We start from the raw sequence: 17,346 nt of genomic DNA on the forward strand, positions 1-17,346 counted from the left end.
TTGGAAACGTACTGGGAGCCAGTATAGGTCTTTTAAGATTGGTGTTGAGTATGACATGTCCCCCATCAGAAATACCGCCCCTCCCAAGGAAAAAAAAAGGCTGATTTAAATAGGAATCTACAGAGTCAGGTCCATTTCACTCAGCACTGCTTACATTAACTGGTACTAGCTCATCAGCGTTTCAGAAATGAGCTTTTCTGGGAGCTGGCACTGTGCGGACTTCAGGTGGTCAATGGGCTGGTGGGCACTGGGTTCAAAGACTGCCACAAAGACGAGGACCGAGTGGGCGACAGGGGTCTTTGAGGGACCCAGCTGGGCTGGACTCTCACCCGCAACATGCACACTCGGTCCAAGTGTAGTGGTTAAGAGCAGTGCACTCGTAATCTGGTGAACCGGGTTCGCTTCCCTGCTCCTCCACATGCAGCTGCTGGGTGACCTTGGGCCAGTCACACTTCTCTGAAGTCTCTCAGCCCCACTCACCTCACAGAGTGTTTGTTGTGGGGCAGGAAGGGAAAGGAGAATGTTAGCCGCTTTGAGACTCCTTCGGGTAGTGATAAAGCGGGATATCAGATCCAAAGTCCTCTTCTTCTCCCGAACCACAGCCCGTCCCTACACTTCTCATCTCTACGGTTTGCAAAAGTCGGAATAAACCAGCTCTCTCCCTGTAAAGAGGGAAAAAAAGAAATGAGCTTTTCTTGCCCCTACCTGAAGATGTCAGGCATTAAACTTAGGCCTATTTGCAAAGAAAGTACATGTTCTGCCACTGGGTCTCGTTTGGCCTGTGCCCTAGAAAGAAAATTGGGATTCTAGCCCTCAGGGTTGACTTAAAACAGGAAGAAAAAGAGCTTCCTGATAGAGTAGATTAACTGCAAACAGCTCTCCAGAGTTTTAGACAGGTAACCTGTCTCACAGCCTACCTGCATATGCCAGGAATTGAACGCGGGGCCTTCTGCATGCAAAGCAGGGGTTCAAGACCCTTCCCTTGAAAAAGAATGTAAGGTTCTAGTCCTCATGTTGTTCTGAATAATGGGCAATGGGTCTCTTCCAGGCAGGGGTCACTTCCTAGCCCTATCTGCAGCTTGAACCTGGAACCTTCTGTCTCTGAGTTTTGGCCCATTCCTAAAGATACAACGAGGCCCTCGCATTTCTGGATAAAGGGCCGATTTAAAAAGGAATAGAGGAATCCGCCTTATACCAAACCAGGCGCTTGGTCCAGCTTAGCTCAGTGTTGTCTACGAAATGGCACCGTCTCCATGTTTTCAGGCCAAAGTCTCTCCCAGTCCTACCTGGAGACGTCGGGAATCGAACCCAAGACCTTCTGCATGCAAAGGGGATGCTCAGCAGCGCTTCCCCACTGACCTGCCAGCAGCGCGAAGAAAACAACCAGCCCTAACCTTTCCCCTACTTAAAGGCAGTTTGGGGGAGTTTTTTTGGTTCCCCGTTGCCTCTGGGCAAAGCTTCCTCCATCACTATGAGTTGCAGATGTTTTGAGGAATGGATAGCAGGAACCGCAACAGAAATACCTACATTTCCGCCCTTGCCCTGCCTCCTCCTGAGGTGTTTCCAGCAGGGAGACATTCCTTGAACGTTTAGTACAAATGACTTGCTTGGCGCAAGCCAGAACTCGCTGGGAAACTGGAAAGCTGCGGAAAGTGTGAAGTTTCCCCCCCTCGGCCGTAAAGCTGGAACTTCGAGCAAAAGATACAAGAAGAATCTTCTAGGTTCTGTGAGATCACATTCACCCAGTGCTATACCAGCTGCACTGGCTCCCGGTGGGGTACAGGATCAGGTTTAAGGTGCTGGTTTTAACCTTTAAAGCCCTATACGGCTTAGGACCCTCGTACCTATGGGACCGCCTCTCCTGGTATGTCCCACAGAGGACCTTACAGTCTTCAAACAAAAACATCTTGGAGGTCCTGGGAGGTTAGGCTGGCCTCAACCAGAGCCAGGGCTTTTTTGGCTGTGGCTCCAATCTGGTGGAACGCTCTGTCACAAGAGACTAGGGCCCTGCGGGACTTGACATCTTTCCACAGGGCCTGCAAGACTGTTCCACCAGGCCTTTGGTCAGGGCACAGCCTGACTCCCGATCCTTTGGCAATCCTCACAGAACTCTAGCCTAATGGTTGCCATCATTTTGAATTGAATTAATTTTATAATGAAATGATTTTAGAATGTTGTATTATTTTATTGTTGTTAGCCGCCCTGAGCCCGGCTTCTGCTGGGGAGGGTGGGATATAAATAAAATTTACTATTATTATTATTATTAGGTCTGCAGCCGATTTAAGAACGCAGGTTGAGCCAGGCTGGCCAAAGAGGCCAGCATCCTGCCCCTAAGGACCTAGGAATGTAGATAGACTGCCCCTGGAGCTGGAGGTTCTATAAGAGCATCGGAACAGCCCAGCTACAGGATCAGGTCAATGGCCTGCCTAGCCCAGCATCCTACTCTCTCACAGTGGCCAAATACTGCTAAGGACCTAGGAATCTTAGATAGACTATCTCTGGAGCTGGAGGTTCCATAAGGAACACATCAGGAAAAGCTTTCTGATCGTAAGAGCTGTTCAATACCAGAATGGACTCCCTTGGGAGGTTGTGAACTCTTTTCCCCTTGGAGGTTTTCAAGGGCATCCATCACGGATACTTGAGAAGAGATTCCTGCATTGCAGGGGGCTGGACTAGATGAGCTTTGGGGTTGCTTCCAATTCTACGATTCTGTGTTTCTAAGAGCATCAGAAGAGCCCGACTGCTGGATCGGGCCAATGGCCTAGCTTAGCTCAGCACCCTTCTCCCGCAAGCGGTCAAACGGATACGCCAATCGGAAGCCCATTTTCGGGACCCATGCACAAGAGCGACGCTCCACCGGCTTGTGAGTCCCAGTGACTGATATTCGGAGGCATATCACTGCTTCCATCGGCAGAGCTGGAACGCAGCCGTTGTGGCTGGGAGCTGCGAAGCGATGTGGTAGGCGGGCAAGCTCCCTGCCTTATTTACGAATCGGGCCTTGAATCCGAGCCAGCTCCGAAGAAACCGCTCTGGGCCAAAACCTCAGGAATGTAAGGCGATACAAACCCGAGAGCTCGTCGGAGGGTGTGCAAAGCGAACAAGAAGTTCTGTTGCTCCAGCATTTTCCCACACGGCACGTAGGAGGTACCGCAGTTTAATCCCATGCATCTCCAAGGCTGGGGGTGTGGTGGAAAGCAGGTCTAAAAACCCCAGAGAGCCACTGCCAGCCTGTGCAGACAGTAATGGGCTAGATTGGCCAGTGGCCTGACTTGCCAAACTTCCCATGCCCCGATTTAAATCAGAACCATGAGGACTGGGTCCTTGTTTTGTTTTGAAGGGGAAGGTACAGAGCAAAGAAGGGACGCGGGTGGTGCTGTGGGTTAAACCACAGAGCCTAGGACTTGCCGATCAGAAGGTCGGCGGTTCGAATCCCCGCGACGGGGTGAGCTCCCGTTGCTCGGTCCCAGCTCCTGCCAACCTAGCAGTTCGAAAGCACCTCAAAGTGCAAGTAGATAAATAGGTACCACTCCGGCGGGAAGGTAAACGCCGTTTCCGTGCGCGGCTCTGGTTCGCCAGAAGCGGCTTAGTCCTGCTGGCCACATGACCCGGAAGCTGTACACTGGCTCCCTCAGCCAATAAAGCGAGATGAGCGCTGCAACCCCAGAGTCGGCCACGAATGGACCTAATGGTCAGGGGTCCCTTTACCTTTACAGAGCAAAGAGGTAGAGTTGAGCTGGGTTCAATCCACTTCTGGTGGGAGAAACATTTGCCTGAAACGTTGGGCGAGCCCCTACCAGTCAGACACCTTCCGGACGGCCAAATAACCCCCCCCCCCTTCTGTGACGATTGGATGTGGGGAAAGGGACCCAGCTCTGGAAACAGTCAAAGGACTTAAGATAGCCCCTGCCCAAAGACCGCAACCCCCCACCCCTGCAGTGCAGCACACAAACACGAGTCAAAAACAGGTGAACTTGTACAAAAAACATGTTGACAGTTTTTATTGTCTCTTTTAAAAACCACTTAAAAATGATAATCTCTCAGTGGGTAGGCGGGGAATTAAAAATATAACTACCATCTCATCTCGCTCGCCTGTCGCTGAGTCGGTTGCTCCCAGCACTACCACCCCCGCCTCTCCTTCCCGCCCCCCCAACCCTGTGAGAGGGGGTTCTCGGGAAGGAGGGGGGGCCGCTTCTCAAAAAGCTGGCCGGGAGCATGTGGGGCAGGGCCGGGGGGGGGGCCTTCCTTCATGCCGACAGCCTAGCAGTCATTTCTTCGTATGGCTGGGGGGGGGGTTTGTCGTTTTGAGGCAGGAACGGGGCAGCGAGGCTTCTCTGGCCGTCGTACGCGGAAGGGCAGGGAGGCCGCATAAAGGAAAGCCTCCTTGCCCCCCCCCAACCTCCCCGGGAAGTGGGGTGGGGGGAGTGTTTGAGGCTTTGGGGTGGTTAACCGGAATGTTCTCTGTGTGGAGAAAATGGCCTTTCTTTTTCTCTCTCTGGAGGTGGAAGGGCACACACACGACAAGCTTGGGGTTGTGTAGGGAGGAAGGGCCCCTGGCATTTTTTTTGGGGGGGGGAACGATGCCAGGAAAAGCCTGGCCTGGCTCCGAGATAACCCCCCCCTCGCCCCTCCTCACATTTCCAGCCCCCCAAGCCCAGCCCCACTCCCGGTTCTCCCCGCCGGAAGCAGCACTGACGGGAGAAACGCCGGTTCACACCATTTATTTACATTTCGGAGAGAAGAGGGGACCCTTCTCTCTGGCGCCGCTGCCCGCGGAATGAAGTGGCCCCCGCACCGCCAAGGACAGGCCTGAGGAAAACCACCCGCGTCGTCCCCTCCGCCCGCGGCCACCGTACAAAAGGCGGGCAGGCGAGGATGGGTGGCGACGCCGGGGGGCAGAGAGTGTCTCGCAGGCACGGGGAGCGGGGCAGAGGCTGTAACGGTGCCAAGGTGGTGGGGAGGGGGCGCCCAGGCGTCCCAAGTCCCGCCGGCGCCCCTCTTTAGAGAGCATTGTCCTCGCTGCCGATGGTGACTCCGGCGGCCGCTCCAGATCCGCTCTCTGCCGCTGCCTGCGGTCACCCTGGGAGCCGCTAGCGACAAGGCGGTCTTGCCCGCCCCCCTCAGTCACTGTCCGAGCCAACCGCTGAGGAGCCTTTCCTCTTCCGCTTGGTGGGTTTGGGTTTTGTGTCTTCCTCCTCCTAAGAGCAAAGAAAGCCGTGTTTCAATGATATGTACAGTGGTGCCTCGCAAGTCGAAATTAATCTGTTCCGTGAGGCTCTTCGTATAGCGTTTTTTTCGTCTTGCGAAGCAAGCCCATTGACAGCTTAGCGGATTAGCGCTATTTGCGGTTTAGCGGCTTTTAGCGATCAGCTGTTAAGCGGCTTATCAGTGGATCAGCTGATAAACAGCTTAGCGGCTTAGGAAAGGGGGGGGGAGGGAAAAAACCCCGCAGGAACTCGCATGACATTTTCGTCTTGCGAAGCAAGCCCATAAAGAAATTCGTTTTGCGAAGCGCCTCCAAAACGGAAAACACTTTCGTCTAGCGGGTTTTCCGTCTTGCGAGGCGTTCGTCTTGCGGGGCCCACTGTAAGTGGTATCTTAAACACCAAACAATCTGACTAAGGTGCACAAGGATGTGTCAAGTAATTGTTGGAAGCGTAAACATATTGCATTTATAAATTTTAAATTTATTGTTGTACATTGTTTTAAATGTTTGCTTTACTTCTGGGATTGTACCCCCAAGTGTGTTTTATAAGTTGGTCTCCAACCGTAATAGATTATCTATATCTATCTACCTACCTACCTACCTACCTACCTACCTACCTATCTACCAAAGGTCTGTTTTTTTCTCTTTCCCCCAAATATGGTAGACATGCAGAAATGAGAGATAAAAGAGGCAAGCTGTTCATGGAAGAGTGGAGACCCTTTTCGGAATATTTGAAGAACTGTTACGAGTCAAATGAAAATGTGGCCAGGGTTCGAATTATGAGCAGGGGAACGAAAACACGGAAAAGTGAAATAGAGGATAATTGTATTGAAGTATGTCATATAAAGCAGTAGGAACAAGATAGGAATAAAAACATCATGAAAATAAGGGTGGGAAGCCAAAATTTGAGAGAAAGCAGAGATTGAAATGTAAGTAAATTTGTAAAACTTGTGAAAATCAATAAATATGAAAGAGAGAGAGAGAAGAAAGAGAGAGAGAGAGAGAAGAAAGAAAGAAAGAAAGAAAGAAAGAAAGAAAGAAAGAAAGAAAGAAAGAAAGAGAAAGTAAGTTAGTTTTGTTTCAGGGGGGTGGGAGAAAGAAATTCTTTTCAGCGCGAGTCTCACATTCCCTTGGAGGCAAACAGCCTTTCCACTGCTTTAATACAATTATCCTGGATCTGCATTCCAGCCATGGAAAAGTCAAGGGGCTTCTATACATAGAGACTGCTTTCTCCATGCAATAACTGGCATGATCACAGGCCAAGGGCACATTCCAGCCGGGCAAGATACCTCGGGGATGGTGACGGGAAAGTCCCAAGGGCCGGAACAGAGAGGTTGGGAGCTGCATTTGGGGACTGGAGATTCCCCACTGCTGCTATGTTTATTTATGAAAAACATTTGCACACCACAATATATACATCGCAGCATCAGGGCACCATGCAGCAAAAAAACATCCCGTATACCCACGTAACCCAGTCCCTGCCGCAAAGGATCCGCTCACCGATGCGCTACTGGAGGCAGACTCCTCCTCGTTGTTGGCGGGCTGCGCCGCGTTCTTCCGGCTGCGGGGGCTGGAGACGGTGGCTTTCCGGCGGCTCTTTGGAGGCTTGCTGGAGGAGTCCTCGTACTCTTCGGCCAGGGAGAAGAGGTCGCTGAACCTGGGGAGGGGAGATGGCACAGGGTGGGTCCACGGGCTGTGCAAGAAGCTCTGCACCCAAGAGCATTTTCAGGTTTGGGGGTGGCGGCAGGTCAGGGAATGCCGGGGTCTCCCTTGACCTCGACCCGGAAGCTGCGGCAAGAACGCTGCAGGAGGCCTTCAGCACCTCAGCTCAGAGATCCACACCGGTTGTCAATTTGCTGTTCGTATACAGTCATATACATATACAGTATACAGAGGGACGCGGGTGGCGCTGTGGGTTAAACCACAGAGCCTAGGACTTGCCAATCAGAAGGTCGGCAGTTCGAATCCCTGAGACGGGGTGAGCTCCCATTGCTCGGTCCCTGCTCCTGCCAGCCTAGCAGTTTGAAAGCACGTCAAAGTGCAAGTAGATAAATAGGTACCACTCTGGCAGGAAGATAAACAGTGTTTCCATGCACTGCTTTGGTTCACCAGAAGCGGCTTAGTCATTCTGGCCACATGACCCGGAAGCTGTACGCCGGCTCCCTCGGCCAATACAGCGAGATGAGCTCCGCAATCCCAGAGTCGGCCACGACTGGACCTAATGGTCAGGGGTCCCTTTGCCTTTACCTTATGCAGTCATACCTCTTGTTACGTTTGCTTTAGGTTAAATCTTTTCAGGTTGCGTCCTGCGGCAACCCAGAAGTAACGGAACGGGTTATTTCCGGGTTTCGCCACTCGCATATGCGCAGACGCTCAAAATGACGTCACACGCATGCGCAAAAGCAGCAAATTGCAACCCGGAGCTCCGTTCGCAACCAGAGGTACCACTGTGTTTGCTTAACCATTTGGGGGCCTGTCTATGTGCAAGGCAGGCTTTAAGCCAACTTGACTACAGAACTGGCACCATCCCAGCTGCTACATAATCCTCATTCCACATTGGTAAGCCATCAATCCTTTAGCGAGGCGGCACCTACACTTCGGAACTCCCTGCCGATCGACCTCAGGCCAGCGCCTTCTTTTGCTGGGCTCTTTTCTGCGCTTGCTAAAGACATACCGTATTTTTTGTACAGGCAAGTCTGTCCCGACAGGCAGAACGTTGACACGTGTTTTAATCTGGTTTTTAAGCCTATTGTTGGTTTTGATTAGTATTTCCTTGAACATCTTAAATTTCTGCTTTTGCTATTAATTTCGTTGTGTCGTTCTTTGGGGAAACTGCTTTGAGGTTGTAGGGTTTTTAAAAAACAACAACAAAGAAGCGGTGAATAGATTTTACAAAATAAAAATACATAAGTGAAAGATTAAGGTAAAGGGACCCCTGACCGTGAGGTCCAGTCGTGGCCGACTCTGGGGTTGTGGCACTCATCTCGCTTTACTGGCCGAGGGAGCGGGCGTACAGCTTCTGGGTCATGTGGCCAGCAGGACTAAGCCGCTTCTGGCGAACCAGAGCAGCGCATGGAAATGCTATTTACCTTCCCGCCGGAGTGGTACCTATTTATCTACTTGTACTACGTGCTTTTGAACTGCTAGGTTGTCAGGAGCAGGGACCGAGCAACGGGAGCTCAGCCTGTCATGTGGATTCGAACCGCCGACCTTCTGATCGGCAAGTCCTAGGCTCAGTGGTTTAGACCACAGCGCCACAGTGAAAGATTACTTGGTCCTTTTTCTGGTTTGTTCGCTTGGAGAGTGAAACAGCAGCAGCAGCAGCAGGGCTCCGGGATTGTGGAACGATGCCACCCCACATGCTGCCCCTGCTTTTGGGGGAGAGAAGCAAGTTCTACACCCTTCCCTTCCTGCCCTACAAGCAAACCTCTGCTCCGCTCAGTCTGCAAGGCGAGACTTTTTTCTCCATCTCTCTCCTGCTCACTTGCTCTCCTCTGGAAAGGAGGGCGCCCTCTTTTTTCTGAGCCCCATACAGTTCCAAGGAAAGCCTTCGCCCACCTCTCCCACAAATGCAAACCCCAAGAGACGGGCACTCACTTCATCTTGTGGGCTTCGTCGCAGCTGGCCTGGACGTGCTGGAGGGCCTGCAGGATCGGGGTCTGGCTGAAAACTGCCGGGGAATCGGAAGGAAAGAGCAGCAGTCAGTGAAATGAAATTTTAAGAAAACATGGCGGCTTCACATCCTTGGAACATGCACATCCGAGAGGACCGCAGGATGAACGGCATAGATGGGGGGGGGGGAGGGTTTTAAAACCAAGTCGCTTGCATGCGTAAGAGCCCAGGCAATCTGCCCTCTGCCGAGTCAGAATCCTGGTATGGAACTCTTGTCTACACGGATGGGTGGCGGCTCTGCGAGGTTTCAGATGGGAAGTCTCTCCCAGTCCTAACTGGAAATGCCGTTGGGAATAGAAACTCTCTTTCTTTTTAGCTATTTTCCCTTCTTTTTTATTTAATAATAATAATAATAATAATAATTTTTTATTTATATCCCACCCTCCTCAGCCGAAGCCGGCCTCAGTGCGACTAACAACAATAAAAGTAACACAGCATTCTAAAATCAATTCATTCTATATATCATATTCATATGATATAAATGTGATAAAGGGTTCCCCCTCCCCCAATTATGTCTTCTCTGTTCTTTCTTTCTCTTTTTTTATACAATTGTGTTTGGTAAGGATAACGAGTATTCCACATTTTTCCTTTTTCTTCTTTTTTGATTTACTGCTTTTTATAAATGTGTTTGGATTTTAGTGCTCCATGTGTTAAAAGCCTTCAATAAAATTCTTTTTTTAAAAAAAACCTTATTCTGGGAATTATGAGAACTACCTAAACTGTATAGAAGCTTATTCATGTATGGCAGAAGTCCCAGCAAAGGAAGGATACAAAAACTTATGGAATATGCAGAAATGGCAAAACTTACCAGAAGAGTAAGAAATCAAGATAATAAACTTTTTTATTATAAAATAATGGAAATGGGTTATGGAATATTTACAAATAAATTGTAAACACGTATGAACATTGGTAGGATTACTGTAGTAACCTGCAGTTTTATAAGAGTATATATTTAAAGTAGATGAATAAATGAGCAAATTAAGTTAATTTGGATATACAGAAGATAGATATAGATATATATTAAAGATTTCTTGGTTTGCAAAAGTATGTGCAATGTCTCTTTTTTCAAGTTACATTTTCTACAGATCCGTTTCATTTGTTGAGACATTAGTGTTACCTTAGAAAGAAAAGGGGGAAAGAGGTGGGGGGCATGGTGGGTGGAGTCGGGATCGGGTGGCACTGTTTCTATTCTACTTAATGCATGTGATATGCAGAAGATAAGGAACTGTAGAAAGAGGGGGAAGGAAGTCAAGTTTTGAAATGTTAAAATGATTGCAAAATTAATGAAATGTATAAACCTGAAAAGCATATATATATATATATATATATATATATATATATATGGAATCAAACCTGGGACTTTCTGCCTGCATTCAGCTATGGTCCTGCACTTACAATTCAGACAAGAGTCTAGTCCTCATGATCTTAAATAAGAGTGCTGGTTTAAACAGCAAGCTGGCTTATACGGAGTCAGGCGTTTGGTCCACCTAGCTGAGTGCTGTCTACATCAGGCATAGGCAAACTCGGCCCTCCAGATGTTTTGGGACTACAACTCTCATCATCCCTAGCTAACAGGACCAGTGGTCAGGGATGATGGGAACTGTAGTCCCAAAACAACTGGAGGGCCGAGTTTGCCTACATCGACTGGCATCAGCTCTCTGTGGGAGAGTCTTTATAAACCCTTCCTGCAGATGCCACTGGGGACTTTCTGCCGGCAGAGCAGGGCTCTGGCACTGAGCTCTAAGGCCTCATCGCCAAAGGGAAAAGATGCACTTACAGTTCTGTTTGGTGTTGGTGAGGTTCAGGCGCAGGTTATCTAGGTGCTCCAGGATCTGTTCCAAGGTGAGCTGGGCGAGTTTGCTGCTGGAACTGCGCAAGCTGGAAGCAAAGAGCCAGAGAAAGGAAGTGGGGAAAGAGGACGCAGGCAGGGTCATTAGAAACGGGCTTCTAACGTTTTGCATGGAAAACAACGGCAAAGACTCAGGACCCTGGGAGCGTCTGCTTGCTTTCCCCTCCTACAACGTACAACGAACGCACCAAGTATCTAGCCCTCATGAAGGCATGAGTTAAGAACGCAAGAAGCGCTTTGATGGCCCATCTAGTCCAGCCGCCTGTTCCCACAGCGGACACCGAGGGGCTGCAATGGAAGCATGCGAGCGGGGCCTGAGAGCAGCAGCACCACCAGCAGCGCTCTCCTCACTTTCAATTCTTAAAGGTAAAGAGACCCCTGACCATTAGGTCCAGTCGTGGCCGACTCTGGGCTTGCAACGCTCATCTCGCTTTACTGGCCGAGGGAGCCGGTGTACAGCTTCCGGGTCATGTAGCCAGCATGACTAAGCCACTTCTGGTGAACCAGAGCAGTGCACAGAAATGCTGTTTACCTTCCCGCCAGAGCGGTACCTATTTATCTGCTTGCACTTTGACGTGCTTTCGAACAGCTAGGTTGGCAGGAGCAGGGACCGAGTAACGGGAGCTCACCCCGTCGCGGGGATTCGAACCGCCGACCTTCTGATCAGCAAGCCCTAGGCTCTGTGGTTTAACCCACAGCGCCACCCGCGTCCCTCCAATTCAATTCTTAGGAGCTAGGAAAAAATCTGGGCAGGAACAGTAGCCGCCGTCCTCCGAGTATCTGCTTTCCAACTTGTCTGTGGTTTCCCCACTTGCTTATTTTGGCTTCTTATGTTTGGGGGAAGGGGCTCCGTCCGTTTTAAAAATAATCTCCGGTCCAGTTGCTTAGCGTTGATGTTCAGACGCTGGAGAAGGAACTCCACTAGATGTCGTCCTTGCTCTGTGAATGTTAAGAAGGATCTCCTTGTTCTCTGAATAAATGGCTACATGCCGTGTGTGTGTGTCCCCTGCTTTGGGAAATGTCTTGCCATGAACCCAGGAAGCTGCCTGGTACCACGCAAGGCGATGCTCTAGCTCTGCGCAGCGGAGGAAAAGGTTTTCCTTCCTCCTAACACTAAGGTCCGTATAGTAAAAGCTATGGTTTTCCCAGTAGTGATGTATGGAAGTGAGAGCTGTACCATAAAGAAGGCTGATGACCAAAGAAATGATTATTTTGAATTCTGGGGCTGGAGAAGACTCTTGAGAGTCCCATGGACTGCAAGAAGATCAAACCTCTCCGTTCTGAAGGAAATCAGCCCCGAGTGCTCACTGGAAGGACAGATCCTGAAGCTGAGGCTCCAATACTTTGGCCACCTCGTGAGAAGAGAAGACTCCCTGGAAAAGACCCTGATGTTGGGAAAGATGGAGGGCACAAGGAGAAGGGTACGACAGAGGACGAGATGGTTGGACAGTGTTCTTGAAGCTACCAGCAAGAGTTTGACCAAACTGCGGGAGGTGGTGGAAGACAGGAGTGTCTGGAGTGTTCTGGTCCACGGGGTCATGACGAGTTGGACACGGCTAAACGAATAAACAGCAACAACACTAGGAGAGGGAATCTGATGAAGCTAGACGTGGAAGGCTCGGGTGAAAAGACTTATTCACGGGGCGTGCAAACTGCAGAACTCGCTCCTATGGGATAGGAGCAACCAGCTGGGATGGCTTTGAAAGAGGACTTGGTGGGGGCAGCTACTAGCTCAAGGCTGCACCTGCGGTTCTCCTCCTGCTCCTCTTATCCTCACAACCCCATGTGGCAAGGCTAGACTGAGAGGCAGCGACTGACCCCAGGCTCACAAACACTGAAATTCATGGCTGAGCAGGGATTCGAACCCGGGCCTCTCCCAGGTCCTAGTCTGGCACTCGAAGCACTACCCCACCGCAGGCTCCTTTGGCATCTGTCATAGGGGCGCAACCTGTAGCCAGGCTCTGAGCAGGCAGAGTGAGATCAGAGTCCTCCTTTTTATGAGCAAAAAGAAGGAGCCCTCCTTTTCCAGACATTACATGGGAGCACAGACACGAGATCCAAAGTGTTGCTCCTATGATGCAGAGGGAGTTGGTGGAGGTGAGGGATAGCTCTAGGTTCCCGGGGGGGGGGGGGAGGGAATGACCCCCTCCCGCCCTTGAGCCAAGCAGAGAGCAGCAGATTTGCCTTGCCCCCTCCACAAGACAGGTGAAATCGACTCCAGGTAGCCCAGAGAGGCCGGAGCCCTCCTCTCTGCATCCTTCCAAACCTCCCCACCCTGCAAAAATTTCCACTTGGCTCTAATTGGGCTTGGGTTCCTGGCACAGGACCTGTCAGTCACCGCTGGGCTGCCGCCCCCCCCCCCCCCCGCAGGGAAATCTCCCAGATAAATTGCCCTGGGTTTGCAATGCAGGTGCGAAGGCGGCTCAAGGAAGTGGGTCCAATTAGGATAAGCAAAGCGAGCGGCTCTCTGCTCTCTCGGGATAAGACGATGAAAAGAGAAACACGATAAGAGGTGTGATTTTTGTCCTTTGGGAAGGGGTGGCAACGGAGGGAGATGGTGGCTGCCTTTAGGTGCCTCACCCACGGCCCATATTCTCTCTTTGCATGTGCAGATTGAGATTTACAGCTTTCAGTATTTTTTTTTAAAACGGGACAAGGTTCTAGTCCTTATGACAGTGACATCAGACGATTAGGCCCGATATACTTTTCTTGATCCGCTCAACAACAAACGTTTGCTGGGTGGTTCTTGGTTCGGTTGCCCTTTCTCAGGCTAACTCAGTTTGCAGGCCCATTGTGAGGATAAAACAGGACAGTCCTTTGTTGTTATCCTCGGAAAGAAGGGCAACGCAAGAAACAGGCAAATATGTATTGCAACGAAACCTCTACCCGTTTGTTGTATGGAGGATAAAATTATATGTAGTTCCGACATGCAGCAAAATCCCTTTGGATAGTGCGGAGGGAGAGATGCTTTTTTGGACATCCCTCCTGTTTTGTTTTAAACTCCCTGCATGCAGAAAGCTAGCATCTCAAGTACGTGTGCCTTTTCCCTGGCACACTGTTTTTCTAGGTGCAAGTTGTCATTGTGCAGATGGCCTCTGCAGCAGCAGGCCTGCAGCCAAATACCCCACACAGGCAGGCAGGCAGAGCAAGAACTTGAACAGAGGTTGCCCATGTTTGCTGGAACTAACACAAGAAGAGTCTTGCTGGATCAGGGCCAATGGCCCGTTAAGTCCAGACTCCTGTTCTTACAGTGGGAACTCCTCAAGCAAAACCCTTGAGTATTAGGGCAATTCTCCCCTCCTGTGGCTTCCAGCAGCTGGAACATCTGTCTCCGACTGCGGAAGAAGAGCATAGTCATTGTGGCTAGTAGCCACTGTTGGCTTCCTCCTCCTCCTCCTCCTCCTCCTCCTCCTCCTCCTCCTCCTCCAAGGTTTAGATGGCATGCCTACTTCTGGTATGGAAAAGCAAAAGTACAAAAAGGATTCCACAACCGTTTAATAAGAAGGTCCCTGTTCAAAGTATGGGAGAAATATAAAGATTTACTAGAACCAAAAACACCCTGGTGGCTATCACCTACTGAAGCACTATCACTTAAAATATTGGGGGGGCAAAGGAGAGTGGCCAACATATAGAGAGCTGCAGGTTGAAAGAAAGGGAAAGTTAACTTTGAAAGAATATGACGAAGTAAAAGAACCTCTTCAAAGCTGGCTGCATCATAGACAATTAAAAGATATCTTTAAGGAGGGTAATAAAAAAGGCTTCTTATCTTTGGTTTCCAGATTCCAAAAGGAATTGATAGAAGAAAATACAGAATTATTTTTAAAAAGGCATATAACGTTCTTTTGGAGCGGGAAACCAAAGATGAAGAAGTAAAACCGGTAATGATTAAATGGGCACGAGACATAGGCCATAATATACAATTTCAGGATAGTCCAATCTGCTTTCAAAGCCATCTAGGCTGGCGGCCTGCTACTGCTGATGTTTTCGGATGGTGCAATAAAGTTTACGATGAGGTTGGCGGCTGTCGCTGCATCTTGTGGCGGTGAGTTCCACAGTTTAACAACGCCAACAGGAGCTGCAGTTCGCAGCAACTCCTGGAGGGTCGAAGTGCCCCTCTCTCCTGAGCCAGGTGGAGGGAACGACATTGTTCTTGCTGTCGGAAAACCCCGGCTGACCTACTGCAAAATCACCCGGAGATCAACCGGGAAGCAGATCCCAATCTACCTTCCGCTCCCCGCTGGGCTGAAGCGACCTCCTCCTCCCTTCCCAGCCCATGTTTACCTTTGGCGTTTTCGGGGAAGGCTGTTGTTCTTGATCAGGAGGGACTTGATGTGCTCAGCCAAGAGGTCGTCGTGTTTGATGCACCAGTGCCGGAGGATGCTGGTGGTGAACTGGTCGTCCGGGTGGCACGGCCGGCTGAGGACCATCTTCACCATGTCTTCGCTAGGCCTGCAGCAAAATGCATGGCTTATTGTTATTCCTGCTTTTTGTTTGTTTTCCCGAGGGGCAAGAAAACCAGGAGAACGGGAGAAGGCCCACTGTCGTGATTTAATAAGAGAGCCTCGGGCTTGGCAGCGGAATGTGGCCCTCCAATCCTCTCTGCCTGGCCCCTGGGAGTTCTCCGCAGGCCACGCCCCTCACCAGACTCCGCCCCCCTCAGAGGCTTCTACTGTTCTTGGAACTCTAATCCATGTTTCTCGCTTGTCTGGACAGACCGAAAGGCGTCTGCTTAGAAACCAGCCTACTGTACAAAGATAATGTTTATTTGAACTGATTTTATAATGAAATGATTTTAGAATGTTGTATTATTTTACTGTTGTTAGCTGCTCTGAGCCCGGCTTCGGCTGGGGAGAGCGGGATATAAATAAAAAAAATATTATTGTTGTTGTTGTTAGCTCCGCCCACTTCTGCCTCTGGCAGCAGCCTTAGCCGAATTAAGACCTGGATCCCGGCCAGCCAACAGGTATTCTGGCTGTCATAGTTGAGCCAGCCCAGCGCAAATCCCTTAAAAATATCCCACGGAGCCAAAGCCTGCCTCAAAGGGAGGCCGGATTTCCCCAGCATGCCCCTGCTGTTGAACACGCAGCTGGGGAGCTGCCTGAGTTTGCTTCAAGGCAGCAGGAGGCGCTGGGCTCCGGGGCGCTAACTTCCTTTCCTGGGTTCATTCAGCGTGGCATGTCAGAGGAAGGGAGAGGAGAGACAGCCTGCTCCGTTCCAGGCCCCTTATGAATAGAAATTAAGGCGCTCTCTGCGGGGCCATTGGCAAAGGTCACGCTGGGACATTGCAGCCTCCCTGAGGGTCCGAGTCAGGGAGGAGGAAGCACAAAACAGTAGCCGGTTTCGGGAGAGAAGTCACAGAGGCAGTAGCTGGAAAAGCAAGGAGCTGGTGGATGCTTGGCCTCTGCCTGAAGAAGGGATTGCAGCTAAAAAAAACCCTACTGGGTCAGACAAAAATAAAGCAAAACAAACCATCCTGTTTCCAACAACCGTACGCTGGGGGGCTCTAAGAAATCCAGAACGGACAGAGCTTATAGTACAGCGGTACCTCGGGTTAAGTACTTAATTCGTTCCGGAGGTCCGTTCTTAACCTGAAACTGTTCTTAACTTGAAGCACCACTTTAGCTAATGGAGCCTCCCGCTGTGCCGTCGCTGCACGATTTCTGTTCTTATCCTGAGGTAAAGTTCTTAACCCGAGGTACTATTTCTGGGTTAGCGGAGTCTGTAACCTGAACCGTATGTAACCCGAGGTACCACTATATTGTAGAATTGCATGGCTCTCTCTCTCTCTCTGTGAAATTAACGGAGCTTGATTCATATCAGTGAGTCTACTCCAAGTAGGACCACCACTGGCTACAACCCATAACTCCCCATCGTCACCTTTTGTCCTGCCAATTCAGTTATGAGCGGACCAAGCGCTAAATTAAGTAGCAACCGAGTTCCTTGCTCATCTTGGGGGGTCTTCAGAACTCTTTCTGCCCAGCCCGGTGCCCCTCAGGGAGATGCAATCTGGCCCCTTTGCTGCCGCAAAAATCTATCATTAGATGAGCGGGGGGAAAGCGATAACCTCCCCACCTGCAGTTTGTTTGCAGGGATCGGCTGAGGAGAGGGGCTGAGTGCCGGCACATACGCCAGCCGCATCCACCATGACCCGGTGAAATAAAAAGGTTAGCTGCCCTGGCTTTTAAATCTCGGCGTTTTTGCAACAGAAGGAAACTGAAGTTCTCCGATATCCGCACTGGAACCTGCATACGGGGATGCAGAAGACCCAACAAAGCCCCTGGCTGCAGTTATCAGCGCCGGCCGTCGGAAAAGGCACGGACACCCTCGACCGCTGTTTGCTGCTGCCTCCGGGCGGGTGTGCTGGGTCCAGGAAGACGATGTCTTGCCTTAGTCTGAGCAGCTGTGCAGGAAATTGGGAGCCAGCTCAGGTCAAACCAGCAACGAGATAACACACCTTCCCCGGCGCTTGGATCGCCAATTAACATTTTGGAATTGCAAGTCGGGTGCGGGGAGGGAATGCACTCTGCCTTCTGATAGCTCCCCAGCCGCCGTGGCCACACAAACCCTGTCCATAACTCATTGCAATGCCGTCCGCAGCCCTAAAGGGCGATTACATAGAGCG

General features: G+C 50.5%; 1 protein-coding gene across 2 annotated transcripts in view; it reads right to left on the reverse strand.

Annotated features, from left to right (window-relative positions):
- Positions 1-3,971: 3,971 nt before the first annotated feature.
- Positions 3,972-17,346, reverse strand: part of INTS3 (integrator complex subunit 3) — a 94,066-nt gene continuing 80,691 nt past the window's right edge. For both annotated transcript variants that reach the window (XM_083715594.1, XM_083715595.1), the window contains exons 26-30: positions 15,006-15,173; positions 10,653-10,753; positions 8,801-8,873; positions 6,704-6,860; positions 3,972-5,195 (exon numbers count right to left, since the gene is read on the reverse strand). In XM_083715594.1, coding sequence (XP_083571720.1) covers positions 5,118-5,195; positions 6,704-6,860; positions 8,801-8,873; positions 10,653-10,753; positions 15,006-15,173 — 577 coding nt within the window. In that variant the 3' untranslated portion in view covers positions 3,972-5,117. The remainder of the gene's footprint in view (positions 5,196-6,703; positions 6,861-8,800; positions 8,874-10,652; positions 10,754-15,005; positions 15,174-17,346) is intronic.

This window comes from Podarcis gaigeae (assembly GCF_964106915.1).
Source record: "Podarcis gaigeae genome assembly, chromosome: 16".
NCBI lineage: Eukaryota > Metazoa > Chordata > Lepidosauria > Squamata > Lacertidae > Podarcis > Podarcis gaigeae.